This window comes from Furipterus horrens, unplaced genomic scaffold (genome assembly GCF_987537825.1).
Source record: "Furipterus horrens unplaced genomic scaffold, mFurHor1.1.pri manual_scaffold_12, whole genome shotgun sequence".
NCBI classification, from domain to species: domain Eukaryota; kingdom Metazoa; phylum Chordata; class Mammalia; order Chiroptera; family Furipteridae; genus Furipterus; species Furipterus horrens.
Genome location: NW_028327182.1, coordinates 18,794,819 through 18,821,747, shown reverse-complemented (window position 1 = coordinate 18,821,747; position 26,929 = coordinate 18,794,819). Strand labels below are relative to the sequence as shown.

The following is a 26,929-nucleotide window of genomic DNA, read 5'->3' as shown; positions in this document are numbered from 1 at the left end:
AAAATGGGAGAGTAGGGTCTGAAGTTTAAACTGTGTAACTACACTTACAAAATTTTCAGTAAATGTTGAAAAATGTCTACTTGTATATGATCAATTTTAGTAGATACATCATGCTATTTCAAAGCTGGAAGAGGCAAGTTAGTCCTTATTACAACTGAAGTTAAAAAAATTATATGGTATAACATCAAAAAATCATAAGCAAGTATTAATAGATTCAGAGAAAAATAATCTCACTAGTATTTAATAATACACCTAGAGCATTTAATTAAGTATAACTGTATTTCCAACTTTTGATCATTCAGGGTAACACTGAGAGATAAGTGTCGGCAAAAACTATTAAGTGCAAGTTACTCACTGAAAGCAATATGAGAACTTTTATTAAAATTCTTAATTGAATAGTTAAATAAACTATATAAATATATGCAGAACAAAGTCTATGCCATTTTTTAACACTAAGCAGTATAAAAGGAAGTAATAGACATAAACTAAGAAGTGATGTTAAAATACATGTTTTATTCACTACAGGAATGTAAGACCTGGCACGAGCATATAAACTGTACTCCCTTCCCATTCTCAGACAGATGAGCATTCAAAAATGGTACTGTGGAAGAACTGGAAAAAAGAGACGAGCCATAGGGTCAAGACTCTCCCACCTAAATAGCTAGTTCTGAAAAAGCGAGACTTGGATGTAATTGTGGGAGAAGCTAGTCATAAAATTAAACATCAAGAACTTGGAGTCATGTAAAAGTTTAACTTAAACTAATAATACATTATTTGGGAGAAGCAGGTTTATAGGGGAAACTCAGCTGCAGCACTTTGATAGATCTTTTTTGGTAAAAAAAATATTAATTTTAAACAAAGATTTCAAAGGATATAATGTAAATTTGTTATACACGCTGAAATATCTGAATAATGTATGACTGTTCCTTACAGTTAACTCACCTGGGGGCAAAAAGCTTTGGAAGTCCATGAAAATACGTCCAAATCCCTGACTCCTTGGCTAGCATTAAAGATACTCTGAGCGACAAAGTTTAAGAAAGAAAAATATCAACAAAGAAAGGGAACAGGATATCAGCTGCAGAAGATGCGTTCACAGTAACAACATTGTTCTGTACTCTAGCACCAGCACTGAAACATTATTTTACTAAAGGGAAACTGAAGCCACCTGAGTAAACCACACATCAAAAAAATTCTGATAAATTTTGTCAAAAGCTCTCCATGGATATAGTGTGTCATGCCATTTTACTAAAATTAAGAGCCAGACATTGATTTAAAGCTTAACAGTCAATGTAAGAAGGAAACTTTAAAACTCTGTATCTGACAACTTATCTGTTCCAGTATAACCCAGATTTGTTTCATGACAGAAAACAGTCTGCGGTTCATAAAGAAAATGTGAATAATATAGATTGTATAGATACTGCAACTATTACTATGAGTAACAATGGCATGTAGTATATGTGAACTAGTTAACATTTTTTAAAGTACCAAAAAAAAAAAAAAAAAAGTAAAAAAAAAGTCTAAGTCATTAAAAAAAAAATTTCCTGTGTTACATAAGTGGAAAAAATCATTTGGAAATGTTACTGAAAGCTGTTGGCAAATTTGTTAAGAAAACGTACAGAAAAACAGACAATATGAATCTTTTATCAAAAGACCAGCCTACTTTTCTCCATTTCAAAGTTTAGGAAATGCACTGATAATTTAGTCACTATGTTAAAGCCTAAAAATATTTTGTTAAAGAACAACTAATTCAAAGCAGCATAGTTCCAGAAAAAACATTTTTCACAAACTATCATAATGAAAATTTAAATAATACACATTTTACATAGACATATCATTCAACTGAATGTATTTATCTTATATGAAATCAAAATATTTCCAGTGAGTAGCAATTATACAATTGTCCTGCTTATGTACATACTGAGATAAATGGTTATTTTGGACAAAATTAGGATGTTCAAAATGTTAACAAAAGCTATCATCACCCAGGACTTCAACACAAAGCAAACAACACAACTCCCAACCAATTATAAGCCATTTTAGGTAATAAATATTTATTTAATGTGCTCTGATTCTGTATTTTTCTCATGTATATGTGTTTACTGACATATGTAGACAAATACCCATATACATACATATAGGCTAATTCATAAATATAAAACATATAAAAGCCAGAATAATAATATGCCTACAATGAAATGTGAAACAAAACAAAACCTCCAAACAAAACCCCCTTACACATGTAAAAATGGATAGACAGCAGGGTCCTTTCTCTTTAGAAGTAGAAACATGTTGCAAAGTATTATGAAGTGCTTAGGGAAAAGATGTCCTTCCTAGTTCATTCATGTATCTAAGAATTTGTGAAATATTTGCTCAATAGTTTTCTCCTTCACAGGGACTGGTGGTACAGTTCTCTGACATAAAACAATATCAAGATTTTTAAAAGTATTTTTTTAGCTTAATATTTTTTAATACTAAAGCAATGTGAAAAGCAATGCAGATGAAGCTAACAATAAGTAAGCAATGTGGTGACTGATAATATTTAAAACTTGTACCTTCCTTTAATTGCAAAGTACAAACTTAAGTGTTTTCTAAGTCTGAGTACATGAGTTAACATGTACAAGAATAAGTCAAAGTAATATAACTGCCAATGACAGTAATATATTGTCAATAAAATTCCATTACACATGTGAACTATGAGGGTTCAAACTGGACATTTTTTTGCTTTTGTTCTGCATTTATAGTTTGCACTGGTTTACTATAAGATTATTTTCAAAACGTGGTAACCTAACAAAATTGCATGTACCAGGAATCAAAAATGTACCAAACACAAAAGTGGGATTTTAAAAATAAAATATACTTGCAAAGTTATCTTCTGAAAATTTAAGAATGTTTAGTTAAAAATATAAACGTGCATAAAAATATCAACTTCTCCAAAGTTGTAATTTCTCAGTTAAAATATATAATTTAGATTTCACATAATTTCATATATACATGTCTATGTATATATGTATATATACACAAATACACATGTATCTACAAAAATCAAAATCATTTTATTCTCAAAGACTACTTTATAGACAAAAAAGGTTCTGTTACAAGTATTAGAAAATTAAAGTATACTAAAAACCTAACTAAATTAATGAGCACCAAATCGCAACTATAAGCTGACAATCTTTCAAGGCATAGAAGAAATCAAATAAGTGAATAATTTTCGTGATGAAAATACATAACCAAAGATGTCAAATGCCAGGCAAATAAAAAAATAATAATAATTCCTTCATTGTGCTAGATAAACACAGAGTTTACAATCACCATTTTTAAAGTGAAAAGGATAAAATACCTCAGGAAAATTAAACATAGCATATGTGAGTATACAAACAATTACAATGTTATTTTAATTGCCTAAATCTCATTTTGTTTGGGAAATTTAAACATTGAGGTCAAGTATGAAATGAGCTTTTGATAATCATCTAGCACAGTACATTTACTAATGGTACATTAAGTGAATATTATTTATCAAGACTAAAAAACAGGTTACGCATACACATACTCATAAATTTGTTAACAAAACAAAACTAAGAAATTTGGAGTATGTTAAAGCTCTGACTACCTGACATTAGTAGGTAACCCGAAAGAATGAAACTGGACACAAAATGCAAGAAACATTTGCTAATTTTGCCCATTACCCTGGGTAATGCTCTAAGAAAGACTACTAAATGATATTTTCACTTCATTTCTCCTTCAAATCTTTGGGGCCCCCAATTTCAAAAAAATCATCCTGCGTTCTATATTTGAACACAATCAGCCTAAGTAGGTAAGAAGTGGTTTGTATAACTGCATGGAAAAGTTCAGAGCCCAATGTTGCTTTTGCAAGAATACAGATAATATGGGTATTAAAAAGGTATCTTAGAAAACTTCTAATGAGGTACCATCTACTTTTCCTGATATAAACTTTCTCTACCATTCAACTTGCTTCATAATGTTGGAGGACTTCATTTTTGACAAAGTATCCACATTGTTGTGCCTCTAAGTTACAAATCACTAAATATCCCCTTATCCTAGAAATAAAACTGTTTTCCAAAAATTTTAAATTCTATTCCTAGGCAGTCAGATGTCTCCCATGTCATGTGCTTACCTAATTCTCTCTCCTTTTTACTTACATTTTCCCTGACGAATGAGATATCTACTAGCTAACATTTTGTAGTTTCCAAATCTCCACAATTCTAATTTAAAATCAACATTCTCCAGGTATGACTTCTCAGACTGACCCATATCACCTTCCACGTATATCGCGGTAGTCATCCTCATTCAACCAATGAGGTCATGAACGTTCATATTAATTGTATTTGGTAATTCTAGCCAAAATAATTTGATTTTTATAGGCATATTTACTTTTTTGCTTTATAACTTCATTTATTCTTATCTCTCTACTAGATTAAGGCAGGCTAAACATAAAAGCATGGGTTTTAACCACATCAACTGGGGTTCTGGAACCAGCGCCACTACTTTCTACTTGAGACAGTAGCTGTCTTTTGTCATCGGAAAAAAAGAGAATGTTAAAATACTTAACATCACAGGATCACACTGAGAACTGAGAGAATTAAGGTAAGAAGAATATATGTTAGGAATTTTTTAAAGCAGAATGAACATACCAAAAACCAAGAACTTAAAAATTAGTTATTTGTTAAATACTGAAAGCCTAATATAAGCAAAATGTAATACTTAACACGTTGAAAGAAACAAATATAAATAAGAAGAGATCCTTATGAGTCCTTAGCCCTGAGGGGCTGAACAGAAGAAAGCGGTATATAAATACAAATGGGCTGGAGGCTAAGGAAAGAAAAAACAAACCGAAAAACATGACTAACCATTATGGGCAGTTGGAGAAAGAAGTAAGCCTTTCGTACTTTAAGTGTTACCTGAAAAAGCAGAGGAAAACCTAATTTCCCCAGTACTTATATACTTTCTATTCCCAAATCTTTGCTTCATTCATATGAACTATTTATCAGTTTCCAAACACATCGTGCTGCCATAACTTTGGACATTTGATTCTCTGTACAGAAATTCCTTCTCTTTTTCCTGGCAACACTGTTTTCAAGACCTCCTCAAATGTCATCTTCTAAGGTAAGCCATTCTAAAACTTATCACAATGCAACTTAATTATTTGAAAATAGTATGTCTGTCACACTATATAGTGCTTACCTCAAGAGTGAGAACTGCATTTATTTTGTATCCCTCCCCTCTGCCTCTCCACCCAAAACCTACTTCCCAACTTAGTATCTGATACATAATAAGGATTCAATAAATATTTGTTGAATGGGCAATAAATTAATAGCTACAGCATTACTGGGAAGTACATTGAAGAAACACATCAAGAGACATTTTTGAGCAAGTATGCAAGCTTTTTGAGGGTGGAGACCAGGCATCTCCCTCCCAGAGCCTCTAGCTTAAGGATTTGGCTTGAAATCTGAACTGACACTGAAGATAAATTAGGAGGTGACTCTGAATGGCTTTTGAAAAGGATTCGTGACTTTCATTTAAGATGGCAGCATAGGTAAACATGGTTTGCCTCCTTGCACAGCAACATCAAAATTACAACTAAATTATAGAATAACCATCACTCAGAACTGCTAGAAATCCAGCTAAATGAAAGTCCAACAACTATAGAATTAAAGAAACCACATCCATCCAGACTGGTAGGAGAGGTGGAGACGTGGAATGGGCTGGTTCCACCTTCACATGTGGTGGATAAAAATTCGGGAGGGATATCTCAGGAGCGAGGAGTCCCAGCCCCACACCAAGCTCCCCAGCCCAGGGTTCCAATGCCAGGAAGATAAGTCCCCACAGCTTCTGGATGCAAAAACCAGTGCGGACTGAGTCAGTGGAAGAAACTTCTAGAGTCCCAAGCAACTCCTCTTAAAGAACACACTCACGGACTCATCTACTCAGACTCACTCCCTCTGAGCTCCAGCACGGGGTAGCAGCTTGAAAGGCACCAGTGGTATGCAGGGAGGAACTGAAGTGTCTGGCATTAAGGCAAGAGCTGGGGGATAGCTTTCTCCCAGACAGAAAGGCGAGCAGAGGCCATTGTCCCCTTTCTGAATCCTCCCCTGACAGACCCACAGAGCTGGCAGGTGGGTGCCATATGTGAGACTCCATCAACCTGAATAACACTGTTTGCCCTGCCCTGGAGATACCCAGAGACTCCATCCCACCCAACTTACAGGTCCACCCAAGCTCTTAACAGAAACTTTTCCATATGAATAACTGGTCTTGGCTTATGCTTCACGACTTCCTAAATCCTCTCAAATAAGCAACAGCTGGCCCCAGTGAGCCCCAGCCCCAATACCTCTTGCTAAGTGACACCAGGCCTGGCACTAGCAACAGTCAAGATTCACAGCTTGGCTTCACCTGGGAATCTCCAAGCGAGCACAAGTAGCAGCCGTTTCAGATTGCTCTGTAGCTCAGGCAGGGTCGCCCTGGGAAGAACACAGGTGTGGGCTGATCTTGACCTGCACCACATGGGAAATCCCAGCGCCTGCACACCTAGTGGACATCTATAGACCATGTCGGAGCACCACCACCTTGTCTCTGCACAGCTGATCCTCCACTGAGGGTGGAGGTTGGTGGTCAGTGGTCACAGGCAGTCCTCATAGCTGACTGGCCGGCATTAATCCCTCCCATTGACCTCCTAATAGCAATCAAGGCTCAACTACAGGAGGAGGGTGCACATGAAGGGTGCACCTTGAATACCCAGCTCAGGTGATAGGGGAGGGTATGCCACTGGACCCTACAGAACACCTAATATATTAGGCTATGCTACCAAGACAGGGACTCATAGCAGCTCTACCTAATACATGGAAAAACACAGGGAGGTTGCCAAAACAAGGAGACAAAGAAACATGGCGAAAATGAAAGGACAGATCAAAACATAGAACTAAACGAAAGGGAGTTAAGCAATCTATCAGATGTGTAGTTCAAAACAGTGGTTAAAAGGATGCTCAAGGAACTTAGTGAGGACCTCAACAGCAAAAATTACTTGAGTCAGAAATGAAGAATTCACTAACTGAAATAAAGAACAATTTACAGGAAAACAACAGTAGAGTGGATGGAGCCTAGAATCAAATCAATGATTTAGAGCATAAGGAAGAAAAAAAAAAAAAAAAAAAAAAACCAATCAGAACAACAAGAAAAAAAGGATCCCCCCCCCCCCAAAAATGAGGGTAGTGTAAGCAGTCTCTGAGACAACTTCAAGCGTTCTAACATTTGCATCATTGGGGTCCCAGAAGGAGAAGAGAAAAAGCAAGAAACCAGAAACCTATCTGAAAAAATAATGAAGAAAAAGTTCCCTAATTTGGTAAAGAAAATAGACATGCAAGTCCAGGAAGCACAGAGAGTCCCAAATAAGATGGATGTAAGGAGGTCCACTCCAAGACACATTATAATTAAAATGCCAGAGGTTAAAGATAAAGAGAGAATCTTAAAAGCTTCAAGAGAAAAGAAGTTGGTTACTTACAGGATAGTTTCCATAATATTGTCAGCTGATTTCCAGAGAAACTTAGCAGGATAGAAGGGACTGGCAAGAAATATTCAAAGTTATGAAAAGTGGGGACCTATAGCCAAGATTGCTCTACACAGCAAATATATCATTTAGAATTGAAGGGCAGATAAAGAGCTTCCCAGAGAAGAAAGAACTAAAGGAGTTCATCATCACTACACCATTATTATATGAAATGTTAAAGAGGCCGATTTAAGAAAAAGAAGATCAAAACTATGAACAATAAAATGGCAATAAGTACATATCTATCAACAACTGAATCTTGAAAACAAAATAAGCAAACAAGAAGAACAGAGACAGAATCATGGATATGGAGAACGTTAAGCAGCGTTAGACATTCATATTATACTATGTATTACAAAAATATTTTTAAATTAATGAGAAAATAGGAATAAAGATGAAGGATGCAGATTTTTTCCTTATATTTTCTTAGCTGACTTAGTTCAAAAAAAATTACTTTAATGTATTAGTAATAAGAGATACAAAGGAATAAGTAACAAGATGCATTTATTTAGTTGTATTAGTTCCTTTAGGGGATGAGGTGGAATTATTATTCCCTCTGTACAAATCTATTTATTCCCTCTATGCCCTAGCCCTACAGAGTAAGGTGCTCCTTAAAAACATACGGATTGTATAAGGGGCCTGCTGCAGTCCCTACAGACAAAACCCTGGAAAACTAGGCTGTCCTTACCTATACTAGGTTCTGACTCTGTGTGGGTCCTCATCTAACACCTAAACTGAAGCACCTTTACTTTTGTTTGGAGCTCTAGGCCAGTTAATTTTGCTATACTGTATCCTGTCATCTTAAGTCACCACATAAATATAAACCACATAGCCCTGTTCTCTTATTTTTTCACCAAAACTGCTGTATGTTTCTCCCTGATCCAATATCAAACTATGTATTCCCATTTGCCCCATGACTACATTGGTATCTAATGGGACCCTTCCTGCAATGGTAAACAAATTCACTTTCATCTTAAACCTTCCGGGTTACAGTGTCGTCATCACACGTGTGGCTTCTGTTGTAGATACGATGACCAGCCAACTGCCTAGCCTTTTATTTCTTAAGAGTAAGGCAGTTCCAATGACTTTCACATCCACTATGCTTCAGTGACCCTTCCATGGATACATTAATGGGCCATCTTATTCAATAAAATGCTCTAATTATGAAATCACATTGAGATATTCTATTTTAGCACACAAACTGCCTATAACCTTCCAGCTCTTTAACTACAGTGCACTCACGATACTGTTCTAGGATGTTATTAAGTCCTCCAAGTCCCATGGACCGCCCCCTGGCCCCAATTTGTCCTTTCACATTTCTAATTTAGGCCAGAAAACAGCTGGAGACCTCAACTGTTCTGCCATCAGCATCTGAAACTCCTTTTCATCCCCACTCCTCTGTTATAGCATCCTGGAAAATTCCAGCTAATGCTACAATCTGCTTCACTGGCTCCTTTAATTCTGGACACTTAGGTCTGTGGGAGGAAAGGTGTCAGAATGAATCCATCCAGTGGTCTCAGTCCTTAGTGGCTCAATAGTTCCAAAACAAGTAGTTTTACATCAGATCCCTCTTCTACTTCTATTAAACATCATTCATAATTTTTATGACATTCCTGAACCCTTTAACTTATTTGTTTCTATCTCAACTGATGGCTTTCCTCTCTTCTAGTTTATGGAAGTATCATGGTCTCCTTCAGCCTCTTCCCTTCCTCCCTCTGTCCCTAAAAACTTATCTACTACCATACACATCCTCTGCTCCTTCACAGAAACACTCTCAAAATATAGCCTTAATCCCATTTCCCCTCCTTTTTCAGTCTTCAGATTTCTCATCTATATCTTTAATTTACCCCTTTCCTGCTGGTGTCTTTCCTTTATTTATACAAATCTTAAGTTACTACCATCTTTAAAATAAAGAAACCAGAAAAACTGGAGGGGAAGGAAGGGGGAGAGAGGAGAGGAACATCGATGGGTTGCTTCTTGTGTGTGCCCTGATTTGGGACTGAATCTGCAACCTAGGCATGTGCCCTGAACAAGGGTCAAACCTGTGACCTTCCAGTTTATGGGACGATGGTCGAACCTACTCGGCCACATCAACCAGCGCCAGACTCTGAATTATTTACATGATAATAGAATTTGTGTCATTCTTAAACATACTTTCGATCTCCAATATTCTGCATCAAGGTTTTTTCAAATGAGTCGTGGTAGCCTTCTCATTCACATTCCAGTGAAAACGTATCCACAAGTATCTGTATGGCTCCCCCCACTTAGCCTTCTCTCTCACCTTGTTAACTGCCCTTCTCTCTGGCCTCAAGAACACTGTCTGCCACAAATGATCTTTCAGATGAGGTTTAAAAGCATCAAATAACAGAACACCACACCAATATTCCAAAATTAAACTATGAAATTTAGAATTTCAACATACAACACTTCTTGCTCTTCCTTTCTACTTTAGTTTATTCTCTTGTTTTATCTGTGACTGCCTTCCTTTCTCAAAAGCATATCTTCAAATGAACAGGAAAAAAATCAAGGAAAAAAACTGGGGTGGAGGAGCTAGTAAAGATAGTATAATGCTCTGTTTAGGGACTTAAAATACACAAAAATCTAAATTGGTGAAAATTTAAAAAATAAACTGCAAACAAAAGAAGTAAAATGACTGCTACAGTTATTTCATTTAATATGTATTTTCATAATCCTGAACAATATTTGGTTTCTATGATAAAGAAATGATTTCAAACCATTTAAGGCCAGCTTATTGTTAGCCACAGATGATAAGAATTGCTCGTTCTTTTCCAGAGTAATACTTCTTTTCCATAGTCAAAATCCTTCACATGTTACCTGCAGAAACAAATCTGAGGAAAATTTAGTAAGATCTGGTTTAGCCCTGACTGGTGTGGCTCACAGGGTTGGGTGTCATCCCACAAACCCCAGTCAGGGCACATGCCTGGGTTGGGGGCCAGGTCCCTCGTTGGGGGCACGCAAGAGGCAACCAATCAATGTTTCTTTTCCACATCTATGTCTCTCTCCCTCTATTTCTCCCTCCCTTCCCCTCTCTCCAAAAATCAATAAATAAAATCTTTTAAAAAAATTACCTTGAAAATAATAAAAAGAGTTGTGGATTACTATCGCATTTAGTGATGTAGCAATCTTGTGAACACCGGCTCTCAATATTCTACTGCATTTGTGGAAGAGGTTCAATGAATTCTCTCAGACAAGAGTTAGCTTGAACTAGAACAACATAGCAACACAAGTCTAGAAATCCATCTTATTTTAATACAATAGTATATTATAAAAAAAAAATTCAAACAAAAAAAAAACACAAAACTAATTACAAAATGCCAACATAAAAAAATGTTACACATGTCTTTGAATGATAATGATACTGATTTCATACATTTAGTCTGGCATTCATTCCATTCAATAGTGTGAATAAGAAAGGAAAAGGAATATGCAAACCCCTCTCATTCCCCACCTCTTTGGAAAAACTCCATTGACCTAGTTTTCATTTATTACTTTCTGCCTGTGATGGATCATAATGAGGTTGTTAGCCTTGCCAAAGTCCACCTGTACACAGCAGCTCTCAAGAATTCAAGCACTTATAATGTTTAGTTGTGGTTTACCTCAGAACTGAAAAGCCTTAATTATACAATGTCCTGTAATGAGGACAGAGTGTACTTATAATGCTTTTTAAAATGTTCTTTTACTTACGTCAACAGGGACCAAAAGACTCTTGCCAAGATGTTGATTAAAAGAGAGACACCAGGCTTCAGTGTAACCATTGATGTTGGGAACGTATTTCTTTATGGTCTCATCATTCAGCCTCAGCCATACACCGTCATCATTGTGGATCTGAGGAGTAAGCAACAAAACAAGCCGTGCCCTCCTGTAACTCCTATGCAGCTAGCAAGGGCTGGAAGGCTACAAAGCAGGCAAATCAAGGGGGACATGGAGATTAAGCATCTAGTTTTTGCAGACAGTAAGTATGAGAGAACCTTTAAGGGAAAAAAAGCAGCAAGGCAATGCCAAGCAATATGATAATTCACATGGCGAGACTGTAAAAACAGTGTCACAGCAGTAAAACTACAAAGAAATCACACTTTAAGATAGGTTAAACATAATAGCAGATATTTCCCAAAAGAACATAAGTCTTCCTTCCCCTCAATTAATAATCAGAAGTTACTTGGCTATATTATTAGAAAAATGCATTGTCAAAGTTAAAGCAATATAATAAACACATTTAAAAGCAAATAACGTTTAAAAAATTCAAGACGAACTATACTCATTTTAAGTAAGTACTTGCACAGATTCTGTCTACTATATTTACTGAGTTCCTTTCATGTTAAATATATAATTTTACTTTTATGCTGATAAATAAAAATAAATGAAATGTTTGAAACTCAATGAACACATTTTGCCAACAATTTGCCAAATACTACCCAAACTACTTAAAACATATTCTAAGAGAAAAATTTGTAACTTTATTATTGTGCAAACAATACAAAAACTTTGTCCAAAATTTATTACCAGGTGTTTCATTACAAATTACCTCATCAATAAAAGTGATAGTTCCGTTGACTTTCACTACGCCTATCTGCTCACTTTGAAGGGAAGGGTGGCTGCGGATGCGGAGCCCTGCGCTGTCCTTGGCCACGAATTTTCGAACCTGAGAAAAGAAAAGACAGACAGGACAAATCATTAGAATGGAGTATCTTATAAGTAGTAAGAGATAAAATTAAACAGATTTGAAAGTATTATTAAATCTTAGAAAGTTTCCAAAATTATTTGAAGCTATTTTCCCTGTGCAAACAATAGTGGTTTATTTATAACAATAGAATAAAAGTATTAAAATGTACATCACTTGAAAAAATTTAAAATTATTAATATATATTTATAATATTCTCTCTAAATTTTGAGGACATGATAAAAAGGAGAAAAGAGTTATTTTTTAGAAAGGTAGAATATAAATTCTTTACCAATGTTTCTTTTAATAAACAGTTTACAAAAATTCCTCTATTTAGGAAATTAATTTTTCTTAGGAGCATAGAATACTTTAACCTTGCAAATTTATATATTTATGAACAGTAGACTTTCTGTTAGTTGTAAATTTTCAATTAACAGAAAGTACACAAGGCCTTAAAAAGTATTATATAATGGAGCCAAAAAGTACAGTTCATGCAATTTAGAAATGATTAGAATTACCATGAGGTACTCTTCAAAATTATTTAGAAATATTTAGAACTCAGATACTAAAATCAAGTAAAATATTAGATGTTTGATGGCCCGCATGAAGCATCAATGAAGAAAATTAGTAATTCTCTGACTGATGCAGGTTCTGATTTCATCCTACCCTAACCTTGTTTGGTTGAGGTTCAGCCCTTGGTTTGACCAGCTGAGTTCCCGGTGGGATCATCCCTTTCGGTGGGTCTTTTACTTTTACTTCTAGTCCAGCATCTATAAGAAAAGGAAGGAAACTGAAACATTTGAGAATACAAGAAAGGGAGGATCCTTAAACCTAACCTTATATACATTCACAGGCTATTTTAAACAGTTAAAACAAATATCTAAATTCTGTCCTTTTAAGGTGATTGATATTTATAGTTAACAAAGAGAGATACTTGAAAAACGGTACTGAATTTCCAAACAAGTATGTTAGGGTTCAAGAAAAAAAGGAAGGGCTCACATTCTTTATCTGAATATGTGAAATTATATTAAAAAAATAAAAATAAAAGAGAAATCGTCATATAATCAAACATTATCTCACAACATCAGATCAGAGCACCGATCATCATCGATACCAACCATCTCTATCACTAACATGCAACACAGTGTGGTGGTTAGAAGCTGGGGTCCTACATTAGACTGTCTTGCTTGTTCCCACATCTGCCATTTGACTCTGTGCCTCAACTTTTTCATCTATAAAATGGGAATGAGAACAGCACCTATCTCACAGGGCTGAGGGGAGAATGAACTAATTTAAAATATATACAGTCTGAATAAAACAATGTTGCACATGTGTTAAGTGCTCAATAAATGTAAGCTATTATTATAATCATTATTCTAATAAACTGTCATCTGTCCTTGCCTGTGGTCAAGCAAGGCCCCAGCCTACTCACAGTCTGGTAACTTTGGGAGAAAGTTGGGTTAGAAAGGTAGGGGAAAAAAATGGGTGATTCCAAGTAAATATGGACCCTTTTCTTCAGTTTCATTTGCAAAAACAAATGTAAGAGTGTTTTTCTTACCTACTTTGTAGCAATTTCCTCCACCCCACTATTACCAAAGATGAAGCCATTCCTGACTATCTCCACTTTTGATTTCCTACAGTTTGTACTTCTTGTGTGTTGCTACTTATATTCTGCTTCACATAACTTGGTTTGCTTCTTTTATTTTGTAATCATCAATAAATTGTTAATACTTGACAGTAATTGTCTTACCTAGAACAATGTTTTGCTCAGAACCAACACAAGTTTGAAGAACTAAAGGCTTTATGGATATGTTGAAATAAAGGAGAATATAGCAAAGGCCGAGAATACAGGTTTCTGGAATAATATAGATGATTTTGAGATATCTGATTGCATACAGTTAAATCAATGTATATTCTGTACAGTTACATCAATGTAAAGTACCGCTTTATCTTCACTGTAAAAACAAACTACTTATATCAGAGTTTCCAAAAAAAAAATTCTGGTAGACAGCTAATTAGGATTACTTTTACCTCTACCCTATCTCCCTTATAAGGGTTTTATGTAAGGATTTAACAAAGTTAGATAAGATTTTTTTTTAATTTCATTAAATTTATTGGGATGAGAATGGTTAATAAAATTATACAGGTTTTAAGTGTACAATTCTATAATACCTCATCTGTATAGTGTAGTTGTGTGCTCACCATCCAAAGTCAAGTCTCCTTCCATCACCATTTATTCTCCCTACCCCCATTTCCCTCTGGTAACCACCATACTGTTGTCTGTGTCTATTATGTTTTTGCTTGTTTTCCTTGTTGGTTTGCTTGTTGCTTTCAGTTTTATATATCACGTATGAGTGAAATAATGTTTCTTGATATTTTCCGTCAGAACTTCTTGGCATCCCTAATATGTTAATGTGAATTGTATGAATGTCTAAGATGAGACTATAATATACTGGGTTTTCTAAATCTACTTGATCATAGGAAACCTTTTTCTGAGGAGCATCAGTAAAGATAATGCCACAAGGAATTTATATTGCCAAGACACTTTATTACAGTTTTCTTGTTCTACTGTTGTCTGATTATATGGATAATTTAAAAATAAAGAAAAACAAAAGATTAATGTTTAAAATGAGAGCAATATACTTCCCCAAGTTAGTGGCGGATGAAGAAAACCCACTCATCCAGCAAACATTTATTAGGCAGCCATTACGTGCCAGGCACTGAGCTAGACTGGGAGATCCAAAGATGAACGAATTGGTCTCTGCTCACAGCCAGAAGAGGAAGACAGATGCCCCATGAAGAGGAGGTAAGGTATGCACAGTTACCTAGCAGCACGGAGGGGATCACACCTAACCAGTGACATCAGGGAATGGAGGGAAGGAGTCCTGAGGGCTATAATGACACCATGAGTTTTTACAAAATTTTAAGACCTTATGAATATACTAATTCAGTACTCATTATAAATGAGGAAACAAAGCCCCAAATAAGTTATGAAATGTGACCATGTCTCTGCTACAAGTTAAAGGACAAACTAGAACAGAAGATGATTTTGATTCTAGTTTTTTGCACTAAGTAACTCAACTTAAAAAAAAATACCTATTTCAATGCCATCAATGGTCACATGAATAGTGTAGAGTCCAATAGCCCCTGGAGTCCAATTTGCACAGTAAGTGCCATCATTATTGACACGAATCAGCATGTTCTCACTGGGTCTGAAAAGAAGTAAGATGAATATTGGAAAATTTACTTTTGGTTAAATAGCTGACAACATCATTAAAATATATCAGCAAACATTTAATTTCTTTTTTTCTTGTTTATTCTATTACAGTTGAAGCGATGCTTTTCCCTTTTGCCCCCTCCACCTAGCCCACCCCTCTCGCCCACGGTCCCTGTCCGTGAGTCATTCATACATGTTCTCTGACTAGTCCCTTCCCCTTCTTTCTACCATTTCCCACCTTCCCTCCTGCCCTTCTACAGCTTTCAGCTTGTTCCATGTTTCCATGACTCTGGTTCTATGTTTCTCATTAGTTTATTTTCTGATTGTATTATTACAATAAACGGCAATCCTATGCTATGTTTTCTTACTCTCCAAAATGACTGAATTTCATTTTTTCTTCCTCACTATTCTGATCATGACATCACTTTCTACAGTGAGAAAACAGAAGCGAGAGGTACAACCTCAAAGGTGCAATCAGATTAATAAACATACTTTCCTCTACCTTACTCCTGTTACAATGGAAGAAGTATCCTGGGTCTTATTCAAAGTCAGCCCCTCCTTTGTGCTGTGAATCTCATTCCCTCAGCACTTCCTTGCTACAATTACCTCTCATTCATCGTCAAGTTCCCTCACTTTACTGGATCATTTCTATTTGTATTTCATCTATGTACAATAAACCTCAGAACCTCTTATGCCAAGCGCCTCCTCTGGATATTACAGCCCTTTCAAATAAGGTCTTATATTTCTCTTCCCATTTATATCAAAACTTACTGAAAGAATTGTCTATAATCACCATCTCCATTTCTTCATTTCCAATTCTCCTCTACAACTTACCTTAACTAGGTCTTTGTTCCCAATGCTTCACTGTTATTACCTACGTCAAAGTCATCAATGGTCACTTCTTTGTCCTTAGAACTCTCTCAGTAACACTTGATAGCTGACAAGCCCTAATTTTGCAAAATGTCTTCTTTTTGCTTCTGCAACCATCTCCTGTTTTTCCTCTAATCTCACTGGCCATCCTTTCTCAGTGTTTTGTTGGCTCTCTCTCTTTTGATCACACTTTAACTATGGGATGTCCCAGAATCTGGGTCTAGGTCTTCTTTTTTCTTTGATAGCATTTCTCTAGTTGATCATTCATCTATTCCTCAGTTTTAAATACCACCTCTATACATATGACTCCAAAATTCACTTGTCCCCTCAATTTCAAACTGATATTTCCAGTTGCTCTGGAAATAACTCTACTTAGAGAACGAAGAGGCGTCCTGGCCTCTCAACTGTGATATATCCAAAGAAGAACCCTTATTTCCATTCATTCCACCACCCAATAAAACAAAACAGAACAAGAACACCAACAAAAACTCTTGTTAATTTCTCAGGCTTTTTGGTCCCTGTAAAAATCATGATGCTCTATATCAGAGGTCAATAGCATTTTCTGTAATGATATTGTGCCAAACAGTCTTTCACAATTACTACATTATAGTGTGAAAGAAGTAATAAACAATATATAAGCTAATGAGCAAGGCTGTGATCTAACACAACTTGACTTACCAAAACAGGCCTGAATTGGTCTGTAGCCCAAAGTTGGCCAAACCCTATACTGCTATATACTGTACACTGCTGCTGAAGCTGACAAAATCTGCAATCACTCTTGTTTCTTCTCTTTCCTTCATCTCCAATTTCTATTCTAGCAGCAAGGCTGTTCGTTTTACCTTCTAAGTATACCCCAAACCCATCCACTTCACCATTTCCACTGCTGGCTCTGTTTCACTCCTACTCCAAGCCACTTAATAGTCAGATTCATCACTCTGGTCCCACTCTTGATCCCCTATAATTCATTCTCCAGAGAGCAGCCAGAATGATCTTTTAAAACTATAAATCAGGTTATATCACTCCCCAGCTTAAAACCCTCCAAGTAATTTTGCTTAGAAGAAAAGTCAAACTCCTTAAAATAGCCTACCAGTCTCTATAAAATATGGCCATTAGATAGTTCTCTGTCATCTTCAATCATTTCCTCATTATTTACAGATCAACTGTCTTTCTGTTCCTTAGACACATCAAAACTCCATCCACTCCAGACTTTCTCTGCCTAGAATGAACTTCTCCCAACCCTATCACTATTAGTAACCTTACTTATTATTACTAGTTATTATTTATAGTTTGTTTCTCCAAACTATATTCTCCACAGTAATATAAATGCTATGAGAATCAGCACCTTATCTATCTTATTTATAAGAGTATGCCAGAGCCTCTACCAGTGAGTTCCACAGGGCAGATGCTTAATAGTATTTGAAGAATAAAAGTATTTACTTAGATAAAAGACTATTTTAATTAGGTTTAAAATGCCCAATGCATATAAAAATTTATTTACTGGCAAATGGTCCATTAGTTCTTATTAAACATGCTATATGCCTATATAGTTCACATTTACTTATTTTTATTCATTTATTTATTTATTTTAATCCTCATCCAAGGACAATTTCATTGGATTTGGAGAGAGAGGAAGGGGGTGGGGGGGCAAGATAGGGAGAAAGAAGGAAAAATAGGTGTGAGAGAGAAACATTGATTGGTTGCCTAATTGTATGTATCTCAACTGGGGACCAGACCCACAACCTGGGTATGAGCCCTGACTGAGAACTGAACCTGCGAACTTTTGGTCTATGGGATGACACTCCAAACAACTGAGCCATAGAGGCCAGGGCTCACATTTATTTTATAAAAATTATATGCTTCCACTGTACAGACATTTCATGACTAAAATTAAGCTATAGACAAAATACTCCTTCCCTATTTCAAAAACCCTCTAGACTCTGAATTAAGATTCTCTTTTGCATACAAGTCAGAATAAAACCATAGTATCCTGTTAGTTTCTAAAAAGTCACATAATACAGAGCAATACAATGTATAAGTAGTTATGCTTCTTAAGATTCACTTTCAAGCTTTTTCTAAATTCTTTGGAGGTGGTCTCTCTAAAGTATAGTACATCTAAATTTTTTTTGCAAGTATCTATTTTAAAAAGTACTTCTCCCAACCAGCAAATTAGAAAGTAATTAAAAAATTTGCTTAAATCTGGAGTTAATAGAATTACTTGGGCTGAAAAATTAAGACCTCATAATCAAAATTACACTGAAATCACACTGCAACTCAGTAGATGGAGATAAGGAAGCAAAAACAGAAAACACAAACTAGCCCTAAACAAGCCAAATTATATGTTTCAGATATTTTTTTTTCCATCACCTTAATATTATGTAACATATTGGTAGTATTGTAGCTGAACATTGCACCTGCAAATCTACATATTATAAAATTTGTAGTATATTTCTACTAAAAATTTTGAAATGCTATAAAATATTTATTTATGGAAAATAAAGTTGAAATGCAGGATGATTTTGGTTGCAAGCAGTTGACAATATATGTTTTGGATATGCATTGAGTAAATGATCCTTACCTCTTGGGAGTTGGTGATGCAAAACGTAGTTCTTCAAATGAGTAATTTTCATAAACCTTTAAGAGAGACCAGTAAGAATTATTAAATCATTAGAAATATTATTTATTAATGTGGTGACAGAACATTCAATAAAAGGTATGGAGATGCCGTGATGGGGATGGCTCAGTGGTTTGGGTGTTGTCCTGCAAAGCAAAAGTTTGCTAGTTCAATTCCCGGTCAGTGCACACGCTTGGGTTGCAGGGCCAGGTCCCCATTTGGGGGCGTGCAAGAGGTAATCAATTAATGTTTCTCTCGCACATAGATGTTTCTCTCCCTCTCTTCTCCTCTCTTTAAAAATATATAAATAAAATCTTTAAATAAATAAATAAACAAATGGTGCTGAGAGACATGGTTTTCCATATAGGAAAAAAAGAAAAAACTCAATTAGCTACATCACACAATTTATAAAACTAAATTCTGTGTATATTAAAGACGCAAATGTAAATAACAATATCATATACAAATTTAGAAGAAATGCAAATACATTATAAATTAAATTTCTCCAAAACAAAGACACTATAAAGAAAGGGTAAAGATAAGCATTCACCTGGGAGAAGGGTATCTGTAATTCACATAACCAAAATGAGACTATGTATAATTTACACACACACACACAAATCAATACAAAAGAGAAATAACACAAAAGAAGTAAGTAAAGACAAGTAAAGAAAAAATCTGAAAGGTCAATAAACATTTGAAAAGTTATTCAGCTAGACTGGGAATCAAGAAAATGCAAATTAAAGCAACAACAAAATAATCATATAGTTATCAAATTATTTTGGTAAGACTCAAGTGCTGATGAGAACATTAGTACCTAGCACTTTGATACAATACTGGTGGGAGTATAAAATTCTGGTCATATTTAACGTAGCTGAAGTCACGCATGCCCTATAATCCAGCAATTCTACTTCTAGTTATATTTCTTAGGGGGAAAAAAAACTCTGGCTCAGGTACAAAGGAAGACATATACAAGGATGTTAATTTTGGTACAGTTTATAATCGTCGTCAGCAGCCGTCCATCTCGAGAGACGATGGTGTAGCTTCTTAAGAGTCTATCTGCAACGCCGAGAATGGCTGTGCAGTCCGACTCGGGAGTGACATGGTATCTGTCTCCTCCCGTGTTGAATCGACATCTTACGATGACGCTGGAGTGTCCTCTCCAGTGAAGCTGAAGCTACAGAGCCTGGGCAGGGTGATATGGAGGGTCTGCTGTTGCCCATGCAGCAGACCCCCCCTCTTCGCAGCTGAAGGGTCCAAGGGAAAGACGGAGTCAATACAGCTTGGCTTCAGGTGCGCCGCAGGAGTTGCCGGTGTTGACTACAACGTCAAACCGCCTTAGGGACTCCGGCTCCGGATTTTCTGTCGGGGTTTACTCCCTTAGCCTTTCCCCTGAAGAGGTATGCCTCAAGGCAGCGGAGGTTTTTTGGAGTCAGAGTTTTCCTTCTCTGATGTGACAATTTATAATAGTGAAAAAATAACTAGAAACAAGTTAAATGCCCATCAACTGGAGAATGAAAAAAATGATGAAACGATTATATATTCATTAGAATACTTAATGTAAAGAAGTTAAAGTGATGGAAGTTTAGCTCTATAGCTAAACCTCAAAAACAAGGTTGAGCAAAATATTAACAAAATGATATGTATACATGATACCATTTTTATAAACTTCTGAAAAACATACAAAATAATTCTCAATATAATGCTTATAGATAAATTTACATTCAGTAAAATATAAAAATATATCTGGGATTGAGAACCATTATATTCACAATAGCGGTTACCTTTAGGGAAGAGGTTGGAATGGGTCCAGGGAAGGGTTTACATTACTAAAAATAATGAAAAGATATGGAAAAATTATGATAAAATGTAAATACAAAAATGGGCTGTAGGTACATGAAACTTGTCACATTACTCTTGATATTTTTGTATGTGCTGTGACATCACAATATTCATCAGTGCCTTTCAAGGTTCAGATAAAGGTCCCCAACTGCTCATTCACTTCTCACTCACACTGTACTTGGTAAAGAAAAGCACAGCTCCACTGTTCACAACCCTCACTCCTTTTCCCCACCCTTTAGTTCATAAAAGTGGCTTAAAATGATCCAGCTGCTTTTACCTATTAAAAAGTTAAATGAGGAAAGTGTAATTTAAGGTTATGTCTAACAAGATTATAAAGGTGTCAACAGCAAGAAAACACAGGTTTCCAGATTCCCAGTATAATGTGTTTTCCACTCCCAGTTTCCTTCAAATACATAGTACTATATTTAATAATGAATATTATCATGATTAGATTTTATAGTATATTATAATAAAATCATATCTCACTTTTTAATCCTCCAGAAAATTTGGCTCGCTACTAGATAGCATACAGTACCTATGATTGGTTAATATAAGACAATCCTCTCTCCTGGAACATGAGTTCATATTTCAAAGAGACAGTTTGGGAATGATATTCTATAAATGCTTTAATCCTGGGCTACTCAGAACATTCTTGAAAAACTGAACTCAGCTCTGGAAACTAGATTTTCAAAAAATATATACAAAGGGAAGCATGGTCACAGGAAACTAAAAGAATGATCAGGGGGTGAAGGAGACCAGAAACTACATCTCTTAAACAAAAAGTGAAATAAATGAGAATGTTTAGCTTGAATTCTTTAGTACTCAGTGAAAACTCATCCAAAATTCCAGCTTTTCAGTTCTTTCATTTAATCTTAACTGCAAATAATCAATAATCTTCCTCAATACTATTAACTGAAAATTTATTTTAACCGTTCATATCAGAAGTCATATACCTGTGACATTACTCAGAATTGTTCTTTCTCTGAAATTGAAATGAAATGGCCTGCTCAGTTTTCTGCCTCAGCAGCCCCTACTATATCAATTTCTACGTTTTGTGTCCTCACTGCCTCCACTCTCTCTCTCAGAATCCTGATCCGCCTTCCCTTCCAAACCAATGAGGTTCCACGGCCGTTTCTTTACCCACCACAGGCTCCGCTCTCTTCTCTCACTGTTCAGTTGTTGAACTAGCTGGCAATATTCAATGCTGACTCAGTCCAAATGATTATCTTACCCATGTTTCTATGACTCACACTGCACTATATGATTCGTCAAGGGTGTTTTAAAAATCTTCCTAATCAGTTCTCCTTAGTTCTTCAAAATGGCTGTTTCATTCTTTTCTTTTGTTTCAAAATCTTGACCCCAAGACTCATAACTCCCCTCTTCAATCTAAAAATACAATTACTATTATAAGTAATTCTTTTGGCTGCACAACCTACAGATTAACTAGTATCTGTATTATTTTCTTTTCCCTTTCCTAGTAAAGGAAAAGAAACAATACTATTTCTATTTAAGGCTAATCTCTGCACTTGCACTCTAGATATTATTTTTATCTCTCTCAGACTGTCTTCATGTTTCCGTCAGCATCTCCGTGCTTCAGCTTCCACATATGTAAAATGGGAATAAAACCAGAATACACAGGGCTGTTGGGAGGACTAAGTTACTATATGTGAAGTGGGGTAAAGGGGCAGCAGTAAATGCCGGTGCTAGTTCACGTCTCACCTCACCTCTTTGGCTGGTATTCTCATCAATGTTGATGTGTGTGTTTTATGCTGGTGCTAGTTCATGTCTCACCTAGCCGCTTTGGCTGGTATTCTTATCAATATTGATGTGTGTGATTTTTTTCTTCCTTCCTTTCCTTCTTTCTTGTTCTTATCTATCTTATAAATCAATGTTTCTCAAGTTTAGTTTTTGAAATTGCATCACTATGCATATTTGTTTTATATAAAAATTCTTGAACCTGTCTCTAGGTCTAATGGATCCAAATCTTTGAATGACTGAAAGATCTTCCTTTTAAATACATCCTCTAGATGATACTGATACAGATGAAAATTTTATCTATCTATCTATCATAGACACAAATTTGAGAATCACTGATATTGGTTTTCTTGGCATCTTGTCCTGGAGCTTCTCTCTTCACTCATAAGAGTAGATATCTAACTTTATGAGCAATCTAAGTGCTGATTATTCTCAAATCTCTTCTTGAGGTCAGACTGTGATAATTTCAGGTTTGTAATGCAACTTCCTTTTATAAATATTTTCATATGCCTATTTCAGAGATATCTAAAACTTATCATATCCCAGACTATTATCTTCCTCAACCAAAACTCCTCCTCCTCTAACTTATCAATCTTACTACTGAAGCTCAAAATGCAAACTTTCTCTTACTCCATCCCCATTAGCCACCAAGTCCTATTGAGTCTAAGTATCTCATGAATCTCTTTTGAAAACTCTATAGTCCAAGGGATCAGCATATCTCACCAGACTAAATCAATATTCCCCTAAATACTTAAACTAAACCATGCTTCTTGATCATCTTCCCAATCACATTCTCCATAATCCACCACTATGGCCTTTATAAAACACAAACTTAATTTTGCCTTCCTTTAAATGAAAGCCTTGAATGGCTCACAACTTCATTCTAATAATGACAAAATTCCTAACTTCTGCTTAAATTAATGACCATCCTGGTAATTTGCAGTAATGCTGCCTCTGAAGATAAAAAGCTAGATAAAATATTTTTAAAAAACCTGTCTGAAGACATCAGGAAGCTAAAATGCATGAAGAAATCAAAAGTAATGAGACTGGCATTTGGGAGAACCCAAAATTGAAAGGAGCTAGTCAGGTACATGCTGAATCCCTGATGGCTCTGTCCTAAGAGTAACAGTAAACTGAAAACAAAAAAGTATTTTTGCAGGAACTAAAATCCAGTTTTCAACTACTTAAATCTCTGACTGGTTTAACAATCGATTATTGGCAATACCCTCTAGATGTCTTCCAAAAGCAAATGAAAACCCTCTTTGAAGGAAAATAACATCATCCTAAAAGGTATGTTACAATTTTACCATCTATCAAGAGTTCTCTAGACCTATAATTTTATGTCTGAATTTGAATGAATGAAATGTTTGTGAAATAAATAAATGGTGAAAAATAAAATTTTTCTGATAAGTAAAATAAATTACCTTCATCATTGTTATGGCAATATAGCGAGCCTCCTTCACTATCACTGGTTCATATGAAACATCCAGCTTTGGTGATGCCAGTCCACCAAAAGTCTTGTCCGTATTAGAGGACACAGTTGGTATGGCAGGACTGCCAGGAATCCTTTGAGGTTTCTTTACTTGCTCTTGTTGTAATGATATTTTTTTCTGAGAAACAGGAACCGCTTTCACTTCCACCTAACCATGATATTATAAAAAACAGATATTACTATTATATAATTGTCTGTGACACATGAAAAAGAGCAATGTACAATTATGGACTCATACTTCTATTAATATTAGGTTATAATTGATCCATCTTGGATATCCCCTTCAAGGGCTTATTTAACAGTGCCAGAATGACCTTAAGATGGTTTCACAATATGGATCCTGAACATGGTAAAAAAGAGAGACTTATTTTTATTTTTATTTTTGGAATAAGTAATCATAGACATCAAAACATAAAATAAAAATAAAAGTCACCATTGATAAAGTATAGAAAAGGATAGCAGAATGAATCTACAGTAACTTCTTGAGGAGACTAACATTAAATTATTTTATCTGGTAACTCAAGTATAAATACTTTCTCACAATATTCATATATTTTGAAGTACTAATCTCAATTTTAGCTGTACTCTTCTGTAGAAGAAAATGCACTCTGTTGTTAAGTCTTAGAAATTAACACATAGAAAAATCTTGTATCTAAAGTCTAAAGATGCTTATTCTAATGCAGAAAGAATACTTTTAGATAACTCTGTCACCAATATAAGCTATTTGATCTTAGGAATCTAATTAAACTTTCAAACTAAATCTCCTTGACAATAAAATCAGGATATCTTTCATCTACTGTAGAGATACAATAAACAAATCTGTGGCTTGCCATCAAGACGATCAAGTAGATAAATGCAGTACTCTCATCCTCCCACCACCACATAAAAATTACCACTAAACTACAGAACAACCAGCATTCAAAACTGCCTGAAATCTAGCTGAAGAGAAGTCCTATAACTAAGGATATGCAGAAGTCACATCAAGACTGCACAAGAGACATACGAGGAGGAACTGAACTGTCTGGTTTTGAGGCGAGGGGCAGATGGGCAGCTTTCACCCAGGCAGAAGTGCTGGCAGAAGCCAATGTTCCTGTACTGAGCTCTCGCCCCACAGAGCCAGCAGGGAGACACCATATCACAGCCTCCATTAACCTGGCTCACACTGTTTGCCCTGCTGTGGTGATTCCACCTCACCAAACTTGTGGGCCTACCCAAGCCACCTCAGTGGCTTTTCCATACAAAAATCCTGTGTTGGCTCATGCTTCAGACTTTCCTGAAATCTCTCAAAGTTTCATAAATCCTAAACAAGAAGCATCTGCCCCATGTGCCCTGTACCTCTTGCTAAGTGGCCCCAGGTCTGGAGCTAGTGGCAGTTGGCCTGGTTCATAACTCAGCCTCTCCTGGGCACCCTCAAGCCCAAGACAAGTAGCCTCCATCTGCAGATTACTTTGTAGCTCCTTCTGGTAGCCTTGGACAGGGCACAGGTGGCTACTGACCTTGGCCTGTATCTCTTAGGAGGCCCCTGTGCCAGTGCACCTGGTGCGCCATGCCAGAGAACCACCCAACCACCTCCACAAGTGACACACTCAAGGCTCAGTCTTGTTGGGCACCAGAGCCCCACCGAAGCAAGTCCTGCTCTGTGGGTCAGCCCTTGCACACCAGCTCCTTAGTTGTAGCCAAGGCCAGGACTCGCAGGAGATCAATCTGGGAATAAATCCCTCCCGTTAACAGGCCAACAACAATCAAGACTCAACTGCAACAGGAGGGTGCACACATTACACATGGGGGCACACCTGAAGCATCTGGCTTGGGAGATGGTGGGAGGCTGCACCACTGGACCCTACAGGACACCTATTACATAGGCCACTCTAACAAAGCTGGGAGATGTAGCAGCTCTACATAGAAACAAACAAAGGGAGGCAGCCAAAACGAGGAGACAAAGAAATGTCCCAAATGAAAAACCAAAACAAAACTGAGGAAAATGAACTGAATAAAAATGAAGACAAGCAATCTACCAGATGCAGAATTGAAAACACTAGTTATAAGGATGGTCAATGAACTTAGGGGAAGAGTACATGAACTCAGTGAAAAGTTCAACAAAGAGACAGAGGACAGCCTAGCTGAGAAGTTCAGTTGGTTAGTGTCATCCCAATACACCAAGGTTGCAGGCTCGATTCCTGGTCAGGCACATGTAAGAATCAACCAATGAATGCATAAATAAGTGAAACAACAAAAATCAATGTTTCTCTTTCTCTCTCTCTCTCTATGAAATCAATCAGTATTTCTTAAAAAGAGGAAACAAAAATAAAGCAGAAGACTGAATCAGTGATTTGGAAGATAAGGTAGCAGAAAACACCCTCCCCCTCCTCCTCCCTCCCTTCGTTCCTTCCTTTTTTAAAAAATTGTTATTACTATGAGTTAGGTAAAGGTTCCAGTGGCATTGTGCTTCTTCATGGTATAAATTTTAAAATGTACCAAGTAGCCCTGACTGATGTGGCTCAGTGGGTTGGGCATCATCCTGAAAACTGAAAGGTCGCTGGCTCAATTCCTGGCACATGCCTGGGTTGTGGGCCAGGTCCCTGGTTGGGGGTGTGCAAGAGGCAGCTGATCAATGTTTCTCTCTTACATCAATGTTTCTCTCCCTTTCTCCCTCCCTTCCTCTTATCTAAAATTAAAAAAAATAAAATATTTTTTAAAATGTACCAAGTAGTTCTAATAAAAGAAATATTGAGGTAAAATTATGTGCTCTGTAATTTAAAGGGATTTTGTAGATTAATTAACTGTAAGCTCCAAACAATCAAATCAACTGGGGATTGCCTCAGAAATTTTCATTCAATACTGATTTTTTTCAGAAATATAATCAAAGTTTTAAATGAGGTGTCTACATTAATAAGTTATATCAC

At 36.1% G+C, this 26,929-nt stretch overlaps 1 protein-coding gene across 2 annotated transcripts in view; it reads right to left on the bottom strand.

Annotated features, from left to right (window-relative positions):
• MYCBP2 (MYC binding protein 2) overlaps window positions 1-26,929 on the bottom strand; it is a 258,565-nt gene that overhangs the window by 66,888 nt on the left and 164,748 nt on the right. For both annotated transcript variants that reach the window (XM_090258643.1, XM_090258644.1), the window contains exons 47-53: window positions 23,959-24,174; window positions 18,902-18,957; window positions 15,336-15,451; window positions 12,912-13,009; window positions 12,105-12,221; window positions 11,267-11,407; window positions 943-1,017 (exon numbers count right to left, since the gene is read on the bottom strand). In XM_090258643.1, the coding sequence (XP_090114769.1) occupies window positions 943-1,017; window positions 11,267-11,407; window positions 12,105-12,221; window positions 12,912-13,009; window positions 15,336-15,451; window positions 18,902-18,957; window positions 23,959-24,174 (819 nt within the window). The remainder of the gene's footprint in view (window positions 1-942; window positions 1,018-11,266; window positions 11,408-12,104; window positions 12,222-12,911; window positions 13,010-15,335; window positions 15,452-18,901; window positions 18,958-23,958; window positions 24,175-26,929) is intronic.